The 24,149-nt window shown below is 38.7% G+C and overlaps 1 protein-coding gene across 1 annotated transcript in view; it reads left to right on the top strand.

Moving 5' to 3' along the window:
• Positions 1-22,038, top strand: part of NKAIN2 (sodium/potassium transporting ATPase interacting 2) — a 1,008,072-nt gene extending 986,034 nt beyond the window's left edge. Inside the window, exons 6-7 of the mRNA XM_059941958.1 lie at positions 17,481-17,562; positions 21,719-22,038. Coding sequence (XP_059797941.1) covers positions 17,481-17,562; positions 21,719-21,728 — 92 coding nt within the window. The 3' untranslated portion in view covers positions 21,729-22,038. The remainder of the gene's footprint in view (positions 1-17,480; positions 17,563-21,718) is intronic.
• Positions 22,039-24,149: the final 2,111 nt, after the last annotated feature.

Here is a 24,149-nt window from a genome sequence, read left to right as displayed (position 1 = left end):
GGTCTTGCAAAATAAATAGATATTTGGATAGCAGATACGGGAATAAGGTGATCCCAGGCAAAAGGTGGAAAAGAACCAAGACATATCACAGCCTTCCATGTTGGGGGCAGAGCAGTCAGGTTAACATGACTGAATTATATCCTGTGCTAGAGGTGGGTACCCAGAGACAACTGGAAAAGATGAGATAGTAGAAAAACAGTTATGACAAAGTAAGGAGTCTGGACTTTATTTTGTATAGCATGATGGCCAATCAATTGGCAGTTAATAGAAAGAGAATAACAATCAGAAATGCACTTCAGAAAAAACATAATGGTATCAGTATGAAGGAGAGACTTGAATGGGAGGGTCGAGATTAAGGAAAGACAGACAGATTAGGACACCGTGAAAATGACAGAGATATGAGATGATGAGGGTCTGGACTAAGACCAGTGTTGGAGAGGGAGAGGATAGATATGTTATTAAACATAAAAATAATACTGATTAATGGGCCATGGATGGGTACTATGTAAGGCGTAAGGAAGAGACTGATAGATTTCTGAATTTCTGATATGAGTGAATGGCTAGATGGAAATGTCACTTGAGGAAAGTAGAATGGGGATGCAGCAATTAGTTCAGTTTGGAAAGGTTGAGTTTGAGGTGCTTAACGAAGATGCAGGAGAAGATATCTAGTAAGCACTTGTCCTATGCCCAAAAGATTTATTCTTTTGGAAGGGTAAATATTAGGAAAGGTAAAAGATATATGGATTTTAAAATGTATGGACTCCACAAACTACGTAAGTTCATTCAGCTATTACCATTCAGTGTCTTTGTGCCAAATCCTTGATGAGTCTATAGGTTAAATTACATATGGGAATTGAGCTTTCTCTAAACTATAATGTTTGATTTTATTTCACAATGATGTCTGCATTTTTATCTTCAGAAAAATACTGACACACCAAGTCTCCTAGACAGATAATCGGTATCTCTCCAGAATAGTACCTCCCAAGCGGGATCCCAGAAACGCTAGTCCATAAGCTATACTGCTCAAAAAAGATTCCAAAGCCAAGTAAGTTTGACACTGAAAATTTAGAATGCACATTTATGTATTAACATCTCTGAGAGTATCGCAGTAAAGAAGTATGTCCAATTTGTCCTAATCCACAGTTTTGTTTTAACCATATTGCGTTGGATGAGATACAGTGAGGCCAGAAGCAGATCAAAGAGAGAAACCAAAAAGGGTTTTACTACATTCACGGTTCCCTAGGGAGAACAGCATGCCACGCAGGGCGACTCAGGGAAAGCATCATTGTGGGTCATGAGGCAGAGAGAGAGAGAGAGAGAGAGAGGGAGGGAGGAGAGAGAAACACACAACACACACACACACACACACACACACACACAGAACTGTAAGCAAGTGCTTTTATTGTGGTTTCCAGGGAAAGGACCAGACAAGGCAGGGTAAAAGGGTTTAGGATTGGCTAAGTTTGAAAGAAGTCCCCATGAAATTCATGTTCACTGTGACTGTCAGAGAATAAGGTTTGGGGTTATCCAAGGTCTCCAGATGTTTTGGGTGGGCCAGACTTAACTTGGGAACAGCCTGTGGTCATTCTGTAGATGTTAAGGCATTTTACAGAAACTAAAACTATAGTTAATATCCCAAACATTTGAACACGGAACCTTTTTTCATAAGAAATCTTAATATTCCAGGGAATTATAATTCCAGGCAACTCATTTTAGGGAATTCTGCCCTAGGTCAAGTTTTGGTCAAAGCCATGTAAATCCAAGGGGATGTGAAGTTACAAGTATCTTCTGGAAGATAAGGCTTATCTTTCAAGCATCTAACAAACTGTTTTCCATAATGCTTATGTCTTTTTATGTATTTTGACCACAACTCCTTAAGTGCCTTTATTAATCTAAAAGACAAGCAGACTTATCATAGATAATTTTTCTAATTTTAGTCTTTTTGCTCAGTGAGTAAGATATGAACTACTTTCCTTTTTTTTATATCCAGGTAGACTCATGCTTATCATGAACATTCATGGGACTACTAAACAACCTGGAGGAGATGCTCATTTGGGCCAGGTCTCTGTCCAGTTAGGTCTGTTTACTTGTGGTCACTCACACACAGACAATTATGAATATTTGTTGAGTAAAATGCTTTAGATTGATACTTCCCATGCATTATCATTATCTTGATCACCTGTCTATGTGTTTACCTCCAGGCACTACCTAGAACACATGACTTCCAATGCTCAAGTGTAAAAAAGGGTGCAACTTCTATCTAGTTTTCAGTAATTATATTATAGAGAAAATTATTTTGACCCTTTAAAAATGTTTTGGCTTGATGAATGTACAATAAAACACACACACACACACATGCACACACACACACAAATGCTCTCAGAAAGTAAGTCCTGAAAGATGGGGAAAGTTTAATGTATATATAAACAGGGAAAGGACCTCTGTGTAACTATTCTTACCTGCTGCGGATTTGCAATGAAGCAACCTGACGGGATTGTAGTACAGGAGGAGATGCCAGCTCCCTACCTGCCAAATTCGTTAAGTTTCCATTCCTAAGAGCCTCACAAGGAACACAGGACAGTTTGGGTTCTGTAGCTGTGCTGAGAATGGACTGTGGAGATAAGGGCCTAATTACGGCAGCTGGAAGACTGAAGTATTCTTGACGTCAGTAGGAAGCGGACCGGCTCTGTGCTCAGTTTTGATATCTGAGGCTCAGCAGCAAGTGTAGCCAGAGAGCCTCAGAGGCTCCACCCTCTAGGGAGCTAAGGCGAGGGTTCAGGCTCCATGAGCGAAGAGTCAAACTTAGACTCCACGAAATAGCAATAAATCATCATTGAACTAGAGGGAGTTCCTGCAGGCACATCAAATGCCTAAGATTTTTTTCTTTATTTCTCCTTTTAAACAGTATCTCATTTACTTTTCTAGAGGCCAGTTTTATAAATACTTACATAGACACTTTAATGCAAAGTTGTTGTTAATTTCCTCAATGAAAACCCTGGGCCTTGAAGTTTACATCTCTGACCCTCTGGTTACCTAAGCCAGAGCCCCAGCCTGACAGGCCAACTGGCTGTGCAAACTCACAGGATAACACTGCCATCTGCTGTGCCTATCAGGAGATGACAACCACCCTTGGAGCAAAGATTTCAAATAGGAAGATGTGGGCAATTCCGCCCCCATATATCAGTCACCTAGGGGTGCAATAACAAAATATAACAGACTGGGTGGCTTAAACAATGCATATTTATTTTCTCACAGTTCTGGAGGCCAGAAGTCCAAGATCAAGGTGTTGGCAGGTTTGGTTTCTCCTAAAGCCTCTCTCCTTGGCTTGTAGAAGGCTGAATTCTCACTTTGCCCCCTTTTCTCTGTCTGTGCATGCCCCCACGTCTCTTCCTCTTCTTATAAGGACACCAGTTTTACTGAATTAGGGCCACGCACTTATGGCCTCTTTAGCCTTAATTACCTCTTTAAAGGCCCCATCTCCAAATACAATCACATAGCAGGTTGGGCCTTTAACAGATAAATTTGGAAGGGGATACCATTCAGACCATAACATTCCATATCTAAAGATACACACACACACACACACACACACATGCACGCACACACCATGTGGCTGTTGGCTATTTGAAAATACCTATGGGGAACAGAGTGGGGCTAGCTTCTGCTCACTGGCACATCAAACGCCTGTGGGTAAGAGGCTCCAGGTGGTAATGGGAGCCTCCCTGCTCCTGGCTCACTGCCAGTAGGCAGGAGTTCCGGTCCGCATCGCCTGCTGTGGGGTGGGGTGATCTGCCTTCAGATGAGAAGCTCCTCACCAGAAAAACGCTGGGACCTGCTCCAGAGGGTGTGCCTTGACACTTGAACCTTATTTGAGTGGGGCAACCATCACAACATACTTTTATATATTTGTTCATGAAAAGGCAGTGATATGTCTTAGGAGAAAAGGCTTTCTCCAGGAGAGCGTGCATCCCTCGCTGAGCTGTCTTTGTGGCTGGGCTCTTCACTGTATCATCTGTTGCCAACCATGCTGAGTTTTCCTTATGACCTCCAGTGTTTTCTATTCCCCTCTACTTGTTCTCTTTGACAGTATTCTGTGAAAGAAAGAAAATGTTCTGAGATTTCTGGTCTGGTGCCTTTTATTATACTTGGAGCTCTCCTCTCCCTTAATCCTCAGCTCTTCTGCACCAGAGTCCGATGTCCACTTACAGTGACAGAACTAAGAACTTATCAGCTTCATTAGAGTTGTTGGATGTGACAATTAAAAGGAAAACATGCAGCTGTGGAAAAATAATAACTAATCCATAATAGAAAAAACAGGCAACATGATTTCTCAATTTTTATTATGTTTTCTTATAAACCTTTGCCTTAATAGTTAAACTAAAAATAAAAATAAACATCAGTCCTCTGGAAAATGGATCCATTTTTCTAAGTAGTCACTATCTTTTCTAAAAGAGATTCAATGTGTTTGCAAATGTTCTTAAATATTCAAATCATCCGGGAAAATATGCAGAATGTCATTTTAAAAATATCCTAAGGGGGCTTATTTTGAAAAAAGAAATTGGAAAATTAATTCTAGATGTTTAAACACACATGTTTAGATACACACATGCACAAACCTACCAACCAAGCACAGATGCATAAAAGCCTGTCCTGAATTCTCCAAAATAAACTGGCCTTGGGATAAAAGTCATAATCGATTTATAGACTCTTTCATTTGAAAAGCAAACCACGGAAATTATTCACTTCTCTGAGGCTAATAATTTTCTGTTATTTTTGTTTGATTTTTCTTCTAAAGCCTGCTGGCCTACACTTCTGTGTATTGAACTCTGTTCTGTATGTTTTGATCGCTTTTCCAGTTTGACAGGATCATTGAGTTTGGATGGGATTCTCTGAGCACAAGGACACACTCTCCCACCTGTGGGGGAGGGTAGAGGTGGCAAGGGAGGAGTACTCGTCCATTAAAAAATATTTGGTTCTTTCTGTTTATAAAGGAATGTAAGTTTACTGCAGAATGTAGAGAAAATACAGATAAACAAACAAAAAAGAAAATTAGAATGATTTCACAATTTTGAATTCTGGTTCTCAGGTAACATTTGGGTATATGTCTGCTTTCTTCCTTTCTTCCTTTCTTTTTCTTTCTCTCTATCTGGTTGTTAGGGCCATATTATACATTCTGTTTGGTAACCTGAGCTTTCTTTCTTATTATTTATAAATCACTCTCCAAACATAACCTAAGGGGTAGGCAATTAGCAGTTCAAAAAAGGTGCCAAGTTCCTGGGTGCCAGGTTGACAGGTAGAGTTATGAGAATGGTGTGTCTATTTTTACTGTTCAAATATCATACTCAAGCAATCAAATGAAAGAGTAGTATATTATTGTTCTCTTTATAACGTTTGTTTTGTAATTCTGAAGGTGACTGAGTGAAACAACCTTGTCCATATCTGCCAGGCTCCCACAAAATCAAAATGTGCCGTTCCTTTCCCCATCTCTGAACAGAATCACATGTGATTAGAGTCTGGAGCCCCAGACTTCAGGTGCTACTAACCTCGAGCGAGTGCCCTGCAGAATCATGGTGGGGCCAAGGCAGAAGGTGTCACCTTGCTCCTCTTCCAACTTCCCAGAGCACAGGAGCTCTGCATTTATTTAATTTTACAACTCTTGATTCCGCTTAAGATTTCTTGTGAACTAAGAACACTGCAGAGTTTGAAATGATAGGAAACTACTGCCTACTGCTCTATTTCAACACTTTAATTTTATAGGCCCATATAGATTAAATGACTTGCCCCAGGTCACTGAGCTTATCGGTGAACTTCTGACATAATATAGCACGTGTTGACTCCCCCAGGGTAAGAGTATTAGGGGATGCTAGTGCAGGCCACAGCTATCTTGACCACCGCTACATCCTCAGCATCTAGCCCACCCCCAACCTGAAGCAGGACTCAGTAAGTATATGGGAAATAAACGAATCAAGCAGCTCTCCACTAACATTTCCTGGACTATATGGAAACTCCTAAGGAAATGTGACATTTGTTTAGACCCCAATTGATTCTAAGTAAATGAATAATGAATTAGAATAAAGCAGCTTTCATCATTTTCTAGACAAATGGAAGAAAGTGGAAAAAAAAGATAAGCTGCCATATGTAAAAATAAAAGACAGCCTAGATGATCAGCACCTGAAACGAACGCTTACATATACATGTGCCTCCTGTCAATCACATGCGAGCTCCTATTAGTGACACCAGCCTTCCCTAACAGTGATACAATTTTTACATTGTCTCCCAAAATTAGTGCTGGTCTTTTTTTTCAGCCTGCTGTTAAGTTGCTCCCTCTTGTGGTCAGGGAAGAGAAAACATATGCACTTTATTTTTAAATTTGGATACTCAGGTCCAGGTTGAGTCTTCTTTAACAATCACTTCTCATTTTCTCCCTTTTCTCTTAACGTCTCCTCCATTATACTCTACTGCTTATTATACACACACATACACACACAAACATGCACACTATAATCATCTTTAAATAAATCTAATGTTCCCAAATCAAAAATAGCGGGGAAAGAAATTGATTCATTCCCTATCCTTTGCTGATTCGAAACAATCAGGACCTTGTTTCTAAAGAGTCAATGTTGAGGTAACTATATTCCTACTAGCAAAGGAGGACCTTTAACTGGGGTGTAATAAAGGAGGTATGTGGTGCAGAAAACTGACATGATCCAGTAGATGAATAATATCCAAGTTGTTTTAATCCGCCTCAATGGAAAAGAAAACAACAGCATGTGAAAGGAAGGAGAAGTGGTGACATTTACAGAAATGATTAAAAGAAACATCTCCCATTTTGCTTATTCTGCCTCTTCCAATTCTCTAATACCTAGTCCACCTGTACTGGGTGTCCTGTACTTGTTTCCTCACCATCTCTCTCTATACCCACATGGATAATGACATGAGAAGGAAAGCAGCTACGTGGCAGAAAAATAGGATGCTTTTAGCACCAATATACATGCTCACAAAATAAAATTGCTGGGATCCCTTAGTCCTACCTTGAAAGGACAAATGAGAACAAGACAAAGAGCTGGCCCAGGAAACAGAAGTCTAAAAGCTCTCCAAAGCTGAGACGTGCTAAGAAAGAAGACTGTACATTCAAAGTTAGTCTTTTGATAAATGATGCTGGCTGTTGCCAATTTCATTACGACCAGTTTTACTTTAGTGGTGGAAATGGCATCTGACAGGAACAGAAGGCCAGGCTTAGCTATCTCCTTCTTAACAGCAGGAGGACTAAAAACACTGCATCTCTAAGGATGGCCACCAGGTACGCAGAATGAAAACATCTGAGTGGAGCAGCCTTACACAGAGCGCTGCAAGAGTGCCTTGTAAATAAGCAGCATAGGGCGAACCCGCAATCCTGTGACATTTAAATGAGGCTGCTCCAGCAGCAGAGTCAGGAAGGCCTCCACGTGGACGGGTTGGCATTGTGTGGCAGGGAGTGAAGGAGAAACAAACTTAAAGCTCACAGGAGGCGAGGTTTATTTAAATAATAGAAAGTAATTAGGCTGAAGACAAAAATCAGTGATGGCATTTTAAAATTACAATTAATTTAAAGGTTAATTTCCTTTGGTGTTGAAATCTTATTTAAAACATTTACCAGGAAAGGAAATGAGGATGTTACTATCAAGAGGTGTAGAGTGCTTCTGGGAATCCATGCCTATTATCACTGGAAAATTAGGTTAGGCCCAAAGTGAGAATTTCAATTCATTTCTGTGTATAATAGATGGCAGTCTGGTCTCAGTGTCAGCAGGGTTGGCTGGGGCAGTGCAGGATTTGCATTTTTTGTTTGTTTATGGGATTAATTGCAAATGTTTCCAACAAAGAAGGCTAGTTTATACATGAACCATCCTGACACACAAAAAAAATTGGATATGGATTGCTGCCTCTGTAACTAATGAAGCTGATGTTAAAGGAATTCCCAAGAGCACAGAGGCAATGGGACGCACATAGTCACTCATCCATATACCTTCATCCCGGAAGTAAGTTAAAAGGAGGCCACAGTATTTCTGTGGGCTCCAAACCTGTCAATCCGCTGCTTCTCTCCCAGGTCCCACCATTTTCATCACTCTGTTTTCCAACTGGGAATTGTCATGTCTCATGTCTCAGGTTCCAATATACCCTATTCAGCAGTTCATCTCCCTGGAAACTTGCTTAGTAAAATCAATGCATGATAGTAGTAACAGCCAGAGGGGAAACAACTCCTTTGCACTAAATCTTCCCATTCATTATGCCTTTGCAGATTTGTTCATTTTAAATGTTTTATTGCTATTATCAGTATGTAAACCAATCCCACAAATATGGAATTGTGCAGATCATAGCGCTATGAACAATATTAGCAATCACCTGCTTTAATCCCCTAATTTTACAGCTGAGGAAAGGAACACTGAAATTGATTTGCTCTGAGTCAATCATTTAGAGGCAGTGCTGGGAGCAGAACTTGTCTCCCGATTCTAGGTATACTTTACACATCACTTCACTGTGAGACTCGACGTAGATTCTTCCAACACATGTTTGCCGAGTAGCCACTGCACATGGTAGGCTGCGTGTTAGTCACTAGGCACGAGGCAGACACTGTCTTTGCCCTCCTGATGCTTACAGCCCAGCACACAGTTCACAGGAGGAACTACACCAAAGCGTGACGAGTGTTCAGACAAGGAGAGTGGGGGTAGGGGGACATACCCCAGGGGTGCCTCATCCAGTTAAGAAAACTAGGAAATTCTTCCCTGAGGAAATGACATTTCCACCGAAACCTAAAGGACAAATCAGGGGGATATGCAGAATTTAACAAAAATAGGTGTCTTTTTTAAAAAGGGTAACTTTTTCCACCCGTATTGACCAAATGGACACCATAATTCACACAGGAATCATCTTAAGTGTTTTTAATGAACCCCATACAGCAAATCTAGTTTCGCCTTTCCCAGATAGCTGGAAAAATATTAGAGTAACCACTGGACATCCTCATACCTGAAACTGCTATTGTTGTTCTATAAAGATGAGTAATTTAGGTTTAGTCCTCCTTTCTGGAGGCTGCAAAATAATGCGAAGATTGTGTTAGCAAAAATTACAAGGGGAGGAATAGTTCTCTACTGGGGGATTTTAGCATGCATGCTTTATTTTTCATTTTCCTAAATATGTATGCATTGATGTGCCCACATCCTAATTAAAACCACTGCATTTAAATGGGCTGTGCCTTCTAATATATAAAAATATATCCTGGATGTCAGCTGAGAAGACATACCCAATCATGTCTAACTAGCTTGCCTATAGCCTGTAATAACTGCTCTTTCCAATTTCGACGGAAAGGCATGTCACATAATTGAAAGCCATTCTAATAGGGGAGAACAAAACAGAGACTGGTAAATCTAACCCACCCAAATGGCATGGCACAAAGTGAGGCCAGGCACCTTTAAGATAAAGTTTGCTTAGCCATTTCATCATATTCTGCACACGATTCCACGGTTATTGAAAGTAATAAAGATATCTGAATACATAATTTTCTGACTCTAGCTTTACAATTTCTTGATCTTCTCAGCTCTTACCATCTTTGTCACCACTCACTTCACCTATCTCCTTAGTTCCCTTCACCAAGGAGGCTAATTTTTATCACCTTCATTATGGAGGAAGAAGGCTTCTCTAAAAATCACCAGTTCTAAAATTCTCTGCCTGATTATAAACTCCTATCTTTACTCCCTCCTTGTTCTCCTGCTTCCCTCCTGGAGGAATTTTTCTTCATCTTTAATTAGGAGCTTCCCTCCACTGGAATCTTTGTTTATCTTTCTGCTCATCATCTGTCTCCTGAATCCACAAGAGCGGTGATGCTCTTACAGGCACACTTAGTTTCCTTCCTTGCTTTCTCTTCCACCATCCTTGGATTTTCCATAACCCTGTCTGATGAGGCTCAGGTGCAGTTTCTCCACTCCTAATCCTGGGTTGCTGCACATGGCTGGAGAGAGTCCCTAAACCCAGCTGGACGCTCTCTCCTGCTCAACAAGGCTCTCACTCCTCTCCCATGGACAGTGCGCCACAGTCACCACAGGACGTGCTCCAAACCTTTCCAAGTTCCTTAAGTCTAGTTCCCAAACCTGAGAAAATCAAAGCTACCAAACTCCTTCCATTTTTCCCTCAGAACCTCAACAATTCTATACCAGCAATTATCTTTTTGTCTTTAGAAACCCTCTCCAAATCTGAGAGGAACCGTTAAGCTTTTCCTCTTCAAAGCAATCCTTCCACCAAGCCTTGGCTTCATCCCCTCTGCCTGGTTCAGGAGATGAGCTCTTGGTGTCTTCATTCTCGCCCACTCCACTGTAAAGTTCCTCTTCCCTACATATGGGTCGAAGTCTCATAGACTACAAACCAGGCCGGGCCTAGCCTCTCCCCATCCTTTTGGATAATATATAAGGTGACTTCCAAAACTATTTGAAATATGGAAACTCAGTTCTACGTAGTTTTTTTAAAATACATCTTCCCTTTTTTTCCACAATATGTCACATATGTCACATTCCTACTGCTTGCCAGACCACAATCAACCAACCAAGTGGGCATTAAGGGTTTCCATAAACCTACCTCAGCTTCCGCTGATGATTTCCACACTCATGTCATTCCATACAAAATTCCAGTAAATTCTAACACAAAGTTCTCTTCTTTGACCCTTATCTCCATCTACTTCCCTGGCCTGAAAAATTCTCATCCTTTCAGTAAAGAACCTAAATATATATTTTAAAGCATAATTTGAATCATTCTTTTGGTATAAATCCCTTGTTAAAAGAGATGAGATCCCAAATCTACCTGTAGTGCATCCATAAAATACATGCATCTAAGTATTAAACACATATAACCCTGTGAAGTTGGAATTGTTTTATTATCTCTACTTCACAGAGGAAGAAAGTCAGGCTCAGAGCAATTGTGACCTGCTTGTGGATATGATGCTGGTCAGAAGGGAAGGCACACCTGAGCCCAGGTCTTCCAACTACCAAACCCTCAATCATTATATTACTTCATACTTTCCCTGTGATGCAGCCAGTGATGGCATTAGATTATTAGAATAAGATTCAATAGCAAGATCCTGGTCTCAGCAGAAAACCAGCATGTGTTTCTTCAAATCTCACCTAAGGTACTGGCCACACTGAGAATTAGCAAAAATAGGCAAGAGTGAAAAGACAAAACAGTTTATCAAGTGGAAACTTATATTTCATTTTTATTTTTTAGAACCAACAGTTTAAAGTGGTTACTCAAATGATCTCTAACTAAAGAAATATTTCATTTTTATACCATTGTAGTGATTGCATTCCACTTCCAGTTTTTAGTATATGTAAACGTGTTACCAAGTTTAAAATATTGAAGATCTGGTTCTGATACAACTAAGAGAGAAACATGGAAAATAGAATCCTAAGACCCTGAGAAAATGTTATTTTCTCAACAAGGTTAGGAAGTGAAGCATCTGCCATGATTTACCTAATAAGTCTCATGTCATTCAATGCATGTTTCGCCTGCCAGAAGCTCTCTGTAGCATTACACTTCAGTGACCTTTCAGGCAATAACAGACTAAAGTACCCCTACGAAGGGTTGTGTTTTCCTAATCAGAAAAAAAAAACAGCTCTGAGTCCACTCAGAGATACAAGTCCAGACTGAGCACATCAAGCTCACACAGGAAGCTGAACTGCTGCCGCCAAGTAAGTCTGTGTGGGAGGAAGGTGGGGCTTTTGAATTTGGGCTACAGTAAGTTATGCTCTGAATTCCTTTTGTGCAACTGGAGATAAGTACCCTTGAAATAGTGACCTGCAGAGACAATGGATTTACACTCTGTTTTCATAGGCCCACACAAATTTTTTAATGTCTTTCAATGAGTTCTTCCAAATATTTAGGCTTAGCTTTCTGTGAACTGCCTGTTAAAATTTCCCCCCATAGCCTTTTCCAGCTCTGTCTCCAAAAGAGAGTGTGTTGCCTAGTGGCTTTGTCATTAATAACCAAGGTACAATATTATATTACAATACCTCCCTGCCAACATGTATTTAAAAAAGCAGTTTTAAGTTTGCTGAACTCAGAGTTCATGATTAAAAGATTTAAATAAAAGGGAAGCTCACAACAGGAAACATATTTGAGTGAGGAATATTTATTCAAAAAGCACTTTTCTCTTACTTGGTAATTTCGAAATCCCACTATTATTAATTTTATTAAATCATAGTTATTAAACTGATATGGCACTTTACTAATTTAAAATCATTGGGCATCTCTGTGCCTCTGTTGGTAAGTAGACAAAAACACACCCATATTGCAGATGGGAAAACTAAGCCAAAGAGAAAACGCTGTAACATCTGCAAAGAAAATAACATTCCTGAGTTGTTTTCAGAGGACCAAAAGAAATCACTCCAATGAGGCAAAGATTAAACAAGTACAGATTTGATTTTTATTTTGTCACCTTCTACCCAGTCATGTACCTCTGTTTAGGATGCTATGAACTGGCCAGAAAGAAAGCAATGTTTTCCCTAGCAATTATCAACATTTGCAACATAGCATTCGTCAATGGATTACCCTCTCAGCCCAGTCATCTTGATGCTAAAGCATGTCCTAGCCTCTTTCCTTCTACTCCCCTAGATCAAAGAGACTAGAGTGGTGCCTTCTTCCCATTGGTATCCAAACGATTTCTTTTATCTCACAGGACCTAAGCAATCATTGACATTCTAGATCTTCTATAAAAGGTCTTCTCTTTATTATCATTCAAGACCTTATGAAGGAAAGGGTAAATGCACTCAGTCAAATTTCACTTAGAAATTTTACCAGCATCTTCCATGCTTAAATCAATTGTCTTTAAAAAAAAAAAAAAAAAAAAAAAAAAACAGCCTAAAGAGTTTATTCAGTAAATATGGCTTCCATGAGCCAGACACTGTTCTGGGTTCTGGGGCTACTGTAGTAAATAGTAAATCTCATGCAGCTTAAATTATAGTGATGGGATCAACAACAAAAAAGTAGATTCACAATATGTCAGGTGGACATAGTTTTCAATAAAGCACAATAAAGCTGAATGAGGAAAAAGAAATTAATCTCTAAAATCCCAGCAAGTCCCTAATCTGCCTTGCACCAATTACAATTACATTTCCCTTTTCCCAAGTGTTTCCTGGTCCTTGCTGCTTGTACGTGCCACATATACTACATTTCCTAATGAAGCCAAACACCAACTCCCTCCTCTCATTCTTTTTGTTCCATTAAAGGCTGCAACATCCTCCTAGACAACAAATTTGAGCTATGAGCCAAACATCTAGATGCCATCACAATTACTTGGAGAAGTACCTGTTAGCTGTTTCATGACTCCTATTGCTTAGGAAAGTTTTACAATATTCAGTAGCCTCTTTAGAGCCTAAATAAATGTAATTATATAAAAGAAACAGAAAACAGACCAAAGTGGTATTAAGGGTATTCTAAAAATGTAAGCTAACCCCAGTAATTCAATTTTAAGAGAGAGAAGCATAATTTCTTCTACTATGCTCTCCACCCACATGGCACCCCAAAGAGTTCCAAATTATGGGTGAAACACCATTCTGTAAAAGATGCAGAGAACCATGTCTACCTACACTGACCACCACACTCTTAACTCTAGTGTGGTCAGTTGGATCCAGCTTATTCATATTCCTCTCCTTCAGGTCTTTAGGAAGACATCCAAACAATTACTGAGAATGAGTACATGTGGAAACTGACGTTACATAAATTCCTTGGCTGTGAACACAGGCAGGTATATAAAATACACTACAGAAAATATATCCTTTGATTCTGATTTAAATTTGAATGCCTCCTCACAAGTGAGATGGTAAAAATGCATCCTGGTTACACTCAGATCCTCTTCTTTTCTCCTCTTGGTTCTGAGTCATCTGCTGTTGCATCCTTTTCCACGGCCCCAGATGATCTGAACGACCAGAATGACCAAAACAATCGCAATCCTTCTGTCAAAGCTTTAGCGCTATCCTCCCCAGCTGGGTAGTTGTAAATCGGCCCCACCAACCCACACACCAGATAGATGGCTAATGAGAGCAAGACGCAGACAACTCAACCTCCATTTGCAACAGTACTCAGACACATCTCATTTCCCTTCTGGCCTTTTCTCACGTCTCCAGAAGGTCTACACTGCTCCTGACTCAAGCTTTGTTTCCCAGTTTTGGTCCCAATTCTATCCTTTGGACTTGAAGATTCATCTTGGTTTCTTCTGGTTATCCCTTGGTTCACTGCACAGTCTCTGACTTATAAATTACCATCTGTTTTTTTCTGCCATCCATCTCACACCTCTGGAATCAAGCTAAGGAAATATTTCAAAACAACAATGATAACACTAATAAGCCTGAGGTTGACTTGGATCTCGGTTTCAGTGGAGGAGACCTTACTGTTTACATCTTCCCACTCTCTTCTCCAGCACCAGGGTGGGGACCATCTTACTAACAGGGAACCTCAGAACAAGGAAACTTTAATGCTTGAATGCCTCTCAGAAAACTAGTCCTTAAGTCTTAATGTTGGTAAGAGTGAACCCCAATGAACAGGAATTTAGGCACTATCTGCAATGAATCCCCAATCGTGGAAAATAATTTCTCAAAATACAAACTTTAAATATAGTTGCCATTCAATTATTGTACAGCTCTTCTGGTACCATTTATATTAGCTAATGTGCAAACGTGGGCAATTCAGAAAACAAAAGAGGTTCCGTCTCTTTTAATTCATCTTCTATAAAATATTTGATATAGTTCTATAGTTGTTCCAAATTAAAACACTTTCTATCTTTCTCCTAAACTGCATGGTTTAGAAGAATTATAAAGAAAATCCTGAATTTTTAAGGGTTTTTAATTTTCTTCTTCCATACTGCATGTCTTATCCAGGGCTCTACGTTCCTTATTTTATCCTCACACTAATAGTATTAAGTATTATAATTCTCGTGTAAGAGAAGTTAAGTGATTTGTCTAAGGTCACACAGCTGGCAAGTGGTCAAAGCAGTATTTGAACCCTGATCCTTCTAACATCAGGATCTCTGTCCTTTTCATTACACTGTAGTCCTCCTTATTTGTAGTTTCACTTTCCATGGTTTCGATTACCTGCCGTCAACTGCAGTCTGAAAAGATTAAACGGAATAAACAATTCATAAGTTTTAAATCATGAGCCATTCTGAGTAGTGATGAAATCTTACACCGTCCTGCTCTGTCCCTCCAGTAACATAAATCACCCCTTTGTCCAGCATATTCATGCTGTGTATGCCACCCATCCGTTAGTATAGGAAAAAAAAAAATAGTATTGTGTATATATAGGGTTCAGTACTATTCATGGTTCAAGCATCCACTAAGGGTCTTGGACTGTATCCCCGCAGATAAGGGGGGACTGCTGTACTATTCCACTTCTGACCAGAAGAGAAATTCTGCCTCAATAAAAGGGTTTTCATGATAAAAAGAGATATTAAATCAAAAGAATACACGGAGGCACCTTGAAAGCATATTAATAAGTGAAAAAAGCCAATCAGAAAAGGCTAGATACTATAGGAGTCCAACTCTATGACATTCTGGAAAAGGCAAAATTATGGAGACAGTAAAAAGATCAGTGGTTGCTAGAGATTAGGGGAGAGGGAGGGATAAAAAGGCAGAACACAGGACTTTTAGGGCAGTGAAACTATTCTGTATGACACTAACATTGTGGATACATGTCATTACATATTTGTCGAAACCTACAGAATTTAAAACACCAGAAGTGAACCGTAATACAAACTCTGGACTTTAGGTGGTAACAATATGTCAGTATAGGTTTATCAGCCATAACAAATGCACCACTCTGGTTGGGATGTTGACAGTAGGGGAGGTTGTGCACATGTTGGGCGGGGTGGGGGCAGGAGGGGGTATATAGCAACTCTTGGTATTTTCTTCTCAATTTTGCTGTGAACCTAAAACTGTTCTAAAAAATAAAATCTATTTTAAAAAAATAAAAAGATTTCCCCACTAAACAGACATCATGGACTTTATGTTACTTGCTCCAATTTCTACCTGTAACACTTAGGATATTAAAAAGAACAAAAACTAGTCAAAGCTAAGCCAACAGAAAGAGATATTAGAAAAAGTAAAGACATCCTCTAGCATCCTAATTCAGTTTCTAGTTTCCTCTCTTTCTTCTTCCTGTCATCTATCTTGTCAGCTTTTTGTTGTTTTGCCTCTTTTTGCCCCACCACATGACCTCCACATCCAGGAATGGGAAAGAAAAAACAAAACCAAAACATTTTCACAGCACTCTTAGTATTTACTGTCCCAGTTACTACCCCTTCCAAAATGTAGTGGTATAAAACAACCATTATTATGCTCATGGATCTGTGGGTTAAGAATCCAGACAGGGCACAGTGAGGATAGCTTGTTTCTGATCCCGGATGTCAGGACCCTCAGGTGGGAGACTCCAAGATTGGGCTGACTCAACAGCTTGGGGCTGGAATCATTTGGAGGCAATTTTTGTCACATGTCTGGGTGTTGATGGTGACTATCAGCTGGGACCTTAGCTAGCCTGTCAGCCAAAATCATATCCGAGGGTCCTCCATTGATCTCTCCACGTGGGCTAGTTTGGGATTCCTAGTTTGGGCATGATGGCTGTGTTCCAAAAGAGAGCATCCCTAAAGAGCAAAGTGCATGACATTTTTTTGATCTAGCCTTGGAAGTCACAAAGTGTCACTTCTACCATACTCTACTGGTCAAAGTGGCCACAAAGTTCTACCCAGGTTCAAGAGGAAGGGACAAAGACCCAAACCTCAGGATGGGGTGAGTGTCAAGGTCACACTGCAGGCAGATATGGAATAGGAGATATTGTTGCAGCCATTTTGGATAATATAATCTACCACTGTAACTCTTGTTACATCTCATTGTACCTTAAATACCTAGGTATGTATTGCATTTGAATGTTTGGTTAGAGTTTGCTGCACATCTTTATTTCTGATTGTCTATTTGAGATTATGAACCACATAATGGCAGGGGACAGCCATTTTGAGCTAATTTACATGACCACCACCATAGCACCTTGTACTTGACAATCATAGGATATAACACTATTACTAGTGCCGCAATTGCTGATAGGTACATGCACTTGAGCGATCATTATTTTTTACATTTGTAATGTGTTGCAGAAAATCTCCATGCTAACCAAAAAGACATATAGCATCTTAATTGTGCAAGTGAATTTTATTGCTCCAATTAGGTCTTGGTTGCTTCAAAGGAGTATATAAATTTCTTCTCCCAAGTGAATAGATTCTTGTAAAGCAATAATTGAATCTCACAGTTGAGGGGGGAAAAAAAATCACTGCCTTGAAGGAACTATCTTTTTTCCTCCACAATTAGCTAGTTCTGGTTTAATAGATTATTAAAAGGTTTATATTAGTAATCTGTGTGAGACCTTGATCATGAACGTTTATCTCTTCTGAAAAGTTAACTAATTAAGGCAATTGTCCCTTTCAGTTGATTTCATAGGTGGCTTTGACTCTTATGGCTATCAGGGGCCTCAGAAGACATCTCATTTACAGCTACAGCCTATGTACATGTAAGTACTTTACTTTGGAGGTACTCTTCTGGGATACTAAAAGATGATTAAGAAAATGTTATTGTGGCACAAAATAGATGGCATGCAGCTTTCCTTCAGTCATTTACTTTCAGTATTTTCTCTTCTATTAATATTGTTCTGACTGAGATAATTCTAATAAATTTTTTTAAAATTATGAATAATATTTAACTTACCAGGAAAGCCATCTCTAAAGTTACTTTTAAAAGTAGTCTTACATAAGTATCAACTACATGGCTAAAAATCCAATATAATATACAACTTCTTTGAATTACCCAAAATTTGTATATTTTGAAAATGATATAACATTGTAGGTAGTTATATGTAACTATATATAAGCCATATATCCTGGTTTTCCCAGTACAGTCTTAGTTTACATGGGTTGTCCTGATATAATTATTACCAGCACACCCTATTGGTCTTAAAAGTGTTCTCATTTGGATGATAAATGATAGGTTATCACCTTAATTATGTGTAGTGTTAAAAAATAATAATACTCTTTCATTTTTCTGGTGTGAAAAGTGAAAATGAAACCAGAATATTAACACTGAAACTTATCAGACCCTTAACTCTAGCACTCAAGAGAGCAGACATACAATCAGAGCCTGATTTTTATATCTGTGTTTAGGCAAATTCCCTTGGATAACAACTGATAACAAATTCTATATATCAGCATCAAGTGATATGCTGAATTGCAAGCGAAGATCAAAATAGAAAGTAAGATTCCAATTCATTTCGAAATGTGAGCTTCTCTCTTTGAAGATATGTGTTTGTCGTCGTTGTCCTCCACCATTGAATCATTTTACCTTTTAATATTGTTAGTGTGTAGGATAATAAACACATTTTTTGGATTACTTCTCCTCCAGAGAGATTAAAGTAATCCTTATACATCCCCTTTTAAGCTTTTCTTTACAAAGGGAATGATCTATGCATCATGCCTGCATTTTGTGTGTGTCTCTTGTAGTTTCCCAAAAGCATTTGGTAACACCACTCATAAAAAAGAGTTCAGAAATCAGCCAATACTGTATGTCATTCAAAGCATCCCTTTTGTAAACAGGACATCACACATCCCCTCTTTTACATTCCCAAAACCACTGCCCTAATTCAGGCAATCATTAACTGAAGTTTTCCAGTCTCTTTCTTATTTTAGAACTCCTATCCCACCTTCCATGTGACTGCCAAATTAATCTTCTTAAAGTACCACTCTGATTATGTTAGGCACCTGTCCAAAACCTATCAATGACTCCTTATTGCCTACTGAACAAAGTCAAAACTCCTTATCAGACTTTGCAAATCTACTCTGATCTGGCCCCAGTGTTCTACTGAAATATTATCTCTCCTCTTCAACCTTTAATAGTCTCAACCATATGCAGACAATGCTGGGAGACCCCAGGAAAATGTAATGATAAATAAGAACTGGTCTCTGCTTCCTGAAGCTTATCATCTATTGAGGGCACACATAGTCTGATATCTCCCCTTATCCTTTTTTTTTTTTTTTTTTTTACAGCCAAACTAAAACTCTTACCATCTGCAAATATGACATGTATTTTTCCAATTGTCCATGCTGTTCTCTTGACACCAAATGTTGGGTTTTTTTCCCCAAATTCCACTCTTTCAAATCCCACTCTCCTTCAAATTGTATCTTAAAATATACTTCCTTTAGGAAACATTTCTTAATCTTTTTCCTCTGATATTTCTTTTTGTTTTGCCCCATACTATAGTTGTATTTCTATTTATACCATAACATTCCTATCCTCCCAGATTTGATAGCTTAAGCAAAAAATAAAATGATAAATCCTTTACATTCTTTACCATTCTTCTCAATATTGTAACATAGCCTTGTGTAAAGTGTTCTATTAAAAAATAAAGTCAAAGCACTAAGGAGTAGTGTGGTAAGGAGTAGGGGTTAAGATGAGCTGCTGAAGGCAGACTGCATGAGATAAAATTCTTTATGACCCTGGACCTATAACTTTATTTGAGTAACTTTATTCTCACCAAGCCTAAGTTTCCTCACCTGCAAAATAGAGACAATAGCATATGCACTTCATATAGTTGTTCTGAATTTACATAAAACAATGCTTGTAGAGCATGTACAACATAGGACATGTCACATACTACATGTTTAATAAACATAATTTCTTAGATGTAGTAACAATGCTTATGTTAACCAATATTACTCATGAAAAGATTTTATCAACTCAGAAATCACCATACACTGTATTTCATTCCCAAAAGGTTTCCTCTGTAAACAATATATCACATATATCAGCCCAAGTAACATGTAACAATATGTTTGTGCTCAAGAGTAGACCAGAACATCTACAAGTCCTGCAATTTCTTGCTTCTGACAATATCACACAACATTCTTATCATATAATATTACATTGTGTTGGTCAATATGAATGATCAATAAATATGATCAAAATATAATAAATTAGATGCAACCACTCTGTAAGGATCAGCTCTGATAATAACATGAGAATGCTGATTATATATAATCAAGACTATAGTTTCAAACCAGGCATTTATAATTCCAATGTTGTCTTTAATTAGAGGACTCTTCAAATTTAATGTCCAGAATGAAATTCCTTGAAGACAAAACTTCTCATGATTTTATAAGTACTTTAAATGCTGAACCAAAAGTAATAAAAATATTATTTTCCTCCTTACTGCCTGAGAATAGTAAAATTATATGAGTTTTCAAGTCTCACTGCTCATGAAATAAGTTAAATGTTTAATAAGTCACCAGTCAAAATACTACTACCATGCCTTCTACAAAGAATCCTCTAGCAGACCTCAAGTACTAGAACACTAAGATTTTATTTTACAGGTGAGGAAACTAGATGAAAGAAAAGAAAAACAAAGGTCACACAACTTGTTACTTACACAGCCCCAATTATCAACCGGTTTTCCTGACCGCTTAGTTTTTTCCAAATTCTTATGTGGACTGCTGAGTTTGCTCTGACATTTCATTCCCTGATTTTATATTTACTTATCTTTACTTCCTCACACTAACTTAGCTGCCATAGTTCCATACATGCCTGCACCCTCCCCTTTTCCTGCGTTCCCTTTATTCCCTTTTGATTTCACATTATATGTGGTGTTGAATGAAGCGCTTTTTCAACTGTGTAGCCTTCAAATACAATCACTGGAGAGTCACTGCCTATTAAAATCCCATGAAAAACCAAAACGGATTCAAGCATAAACTTCATCCCCTGCTGAGAGGCAGAGACCTGAGCATCTCCTGTATCTTTGTCCTGTGGGGTGGACCTTCTCCTGTCAACCTGCCATAAATAAGTCTCATAAAATAAGAGTAATTTAACATCATGGGCCAGTTCAAGCCCCCCAATGATATTATATAGCAACTGGAAATAAAAGCCGTTCCTTAGAAGGAAAACAGATGCTTAAAAGTAATGTGCAGTTTTAGCTGTGGGGTTTCCATTATACCCAGGAAATCTTCTGTGGCTCAGAGCCTGGACAAGGCTTTGAAAACACTGTCCTAACTGACCTCCATTCACAGCTGTGTTTCAGTTCCTGTAGTCAATGAATAGACAGTCCTCTTTTTTTAAAGTTAAGTTGGGTGAATGTTCTTGGCCTGTAATTCTTCAGATTATCTATAATCCATCTAAAAGGGAAGAGTTTTCATTAATTTTTCTCTTACAGTTTGGAGAACTCTTTGAAACAAATAATGGCTATGAAGTTGCTGTGGAAAAACATTCCCACGCCCGCAGGTTGATTTTCTAACAAAGTAGCTGCTTTGACTACCACTGACCTATGTGCCGAAGCAGGTCGAGATCTGTTTGGGCTCCCTGCAGTATAAATGTGAGAATACTCCATGCTATATCAGACCACATTTGAAAACATTGCATTCTTTTTGACAGCCTAATTGTACAGCAATACATATTCAATTTGCCCCCAGAAAATGGATTTTAAATTACCATAAATGGCCTCTATCCAAAAGGTTGCACCGAGGAAAAAGAGGAGAGGAAAACTGTCTATTTAAAGCACAATTTGGGCTTTGGATCTCTTTTTTTTTTTTTTCTTTTTTTTTTTTGGTTTACTCTTGTGCTTGGAGAGGTGAGAAAAGGTGCTGAGCTCTCACCCTTGATTAAAAACATCTTTTTTCTCTCTCTCTCAGGTCGAAATAATACAAATGGCTTCAGTATATCAGCTCCTGGACCGTTCAAAGAACTTGTTTCGCAGTGGCCTCCTGCATTTTTTGAAGAGCAAGAAGCAACTAAGTTTAAATATATATACATACTAACAAAACATAAAGCCTCCATGTACACTGGGACCACACACACACACACACACACACAGACACACACACACAGACATGCGCACACACAACCAATTCTACTTGGCCTCCTCTTCCTAACTGAAACAGACAGATATGCAGGACACGCCCATCATGGATTTCCTGGAAGCAGGCTGCTTTCTCCCAGGCCTCTGGAAAGTTCTTAAGGAGACGTGCTGGTGCCCTCTGCTGGCCGTCACTAACTGTTCTGCAGCCCAGCCAGTCGGCCTCTGCCAGCTGCGAAGTCATCCAGGGCACATTAGCTTGAGAGCCCTGTCTTCTGCACTCCATGTCTTGATAGCACCACGGCTATGTAGGCAATGTAATTGCAAAAAACAAACAAACGAAACATGCCATGACGACCCTGTAACTGAAGTCTGAAATGGCAGGTTGTTTGCCCTAAAGGCTGTACCGTACATACTTGCCTTAACCCACCTAAGTTGTGCGCCTGAGAATCTCAGTGCAGACACCCCCAAGTCACTTCCTTTAGGCTAACACACTGCTATTAATTCCAAATGAGTTCAAGTCTGTGTGTGTCATGTCAAGAAACAAGACTGCATAGCTCAGCAACTGCAGTGTGTCTGTGTACAAAAACTGCCAGCTGTCAGCAAAGTGCTTTTACCATTGAGCCTCCATGGTGGCCAAAAAAAGACAAGTAATAATAACAAAGTAATAATCGTCATCTTTATAATTCTTCAATAAGGTCTTCTGAGGGGGTTGGGTGGGACAAAGTGGAACGTATCAATCTACTAAACTCATTAATCTACTGGAAGCAGAGAACAGAAATGGCTTAACTCACTGATTTTATTTATTGCACTCTAGGTGCTTTTATAAGTATCTACAAATGTCTTTTACTAACACAGAAACAGCTGTGGATTTCTATCAACAGAGGCCAACTGAATATGTATTAGCTATGTTTACTCTTTTATATCTAATTCAAATGGAAGCCCCTACGTAGGTGAACTTTTTTTCCTAACTTCAGCGTACGAGATTATTTTTTGGGTGGGTGGGGGGAGCAATAGTTACCTTGGTGAAATATTTGAGATCTCTTTGTGGTATTTGGGGGATCTGTTGTGTGTTAGAGTGTATTTTAATCCTCCTGTATTATTGTGGCAGAAAAACTGTGCTGTTGACGTAGTTGGCAACAAGATGCCTTTGGAAACTTAATAGTAGGTCAATGTATTTATGGAATATTCTGAATTCCTAGGAAATTTTGTTCTATATATTCAAACATTATTTGGTTTTCATTAGTGAAAAACATAATTAGCTCAGGCTTGTCAGGAACTCAGAGGAGTCATTTTTTTTGGATCCACCTGAGACACTAAAATCAATTTTTTTCTTTTTAGAACTAATACACCACCCTTAAATGCAGTGAAATTCAGACTTGAAAAGTTATAAATTGGCATGGAGCAACTTCTTCTCCTTGTTTCTAAGAAGTTTCAGTTATTGGGTTAACCTACTTTGAACGTTAGCCCATCCAAATCGACATAAACCAGTCCCATTACTGTGTCTGCATGGATGTCTGTGATCTACACATATACGCATTTGAAAATAACAAAGGAACAAAGGTTACTATTAGAATATAAACTACAGAAAAAAGTTCCAGCACTTATGCTTGAATTTTCTCAGTGGTTTGTATACGTTTGTCCATATATACATGCATAAAATTATACAATCACAAACATGTCAGTGAAACCTCATATGATGATTTTATAGTGACATGCATGTTTAATGTATGAGAAAAATACTTACCAATGTATCCTTTGATTCTTAAAATATAAATACTATACATGCCAGAAATTATTCTGATGTGAGTATTAATGTGACTATTAAAAATGAGGTTTCACCGTACATTCATGCTGTGATGAGATTCCACCTTATAAGACATGTATATGGATAGAGATTTAAATGCACAGAGACTAAACCCTCATATTCCTGCTTTAAGTTGCAGCCAAGTTACCATCTAATCACTACTATCATCACCACCAAAATTTTTGAAAACAGTTGTTGACTACTAAAAAGGAATCAGTGGGCAGGGAGCACAGTAGTGTGATTCTATCTGGAAAAACATCTAAGTTGTACAGCTGTATCCTCCTCAAAATCCGGTGAAGAATGCTATTTTTCTAGGCTGAGCTTTTGTTATAAACCTAATATTCAGAAGGCAAGAGTTACAATCCTGTGTCTTTTTTTTTTTTTTTTGCATTTGTTAATTCTGAATGTATTTTTAACAGAGTGATTTTTTTGACTTACTAGTGTAATTTGCATTTTAAAA

The sequence above is a fragment of the Balaenoptera ricei genome, chromosome 12 (genome assembly GCF_028023285.1).
Source record: "Balaenoptera ricei isolate mBalRic1 chromosome 12, mBalRic1.hap2, whole genome shotgun sequence".
Classification (NCBI taxonomy): domain Eukaryota; kingdom Metazoa; phylum Chordata; class Mammalia; order Artiodactyla; family Balaenopteridae; genus Balaenoptera; species Balaenoptera ricei.
This window is presented reverse-complemented; position numbering and strand designations above follow the sequence as displayed.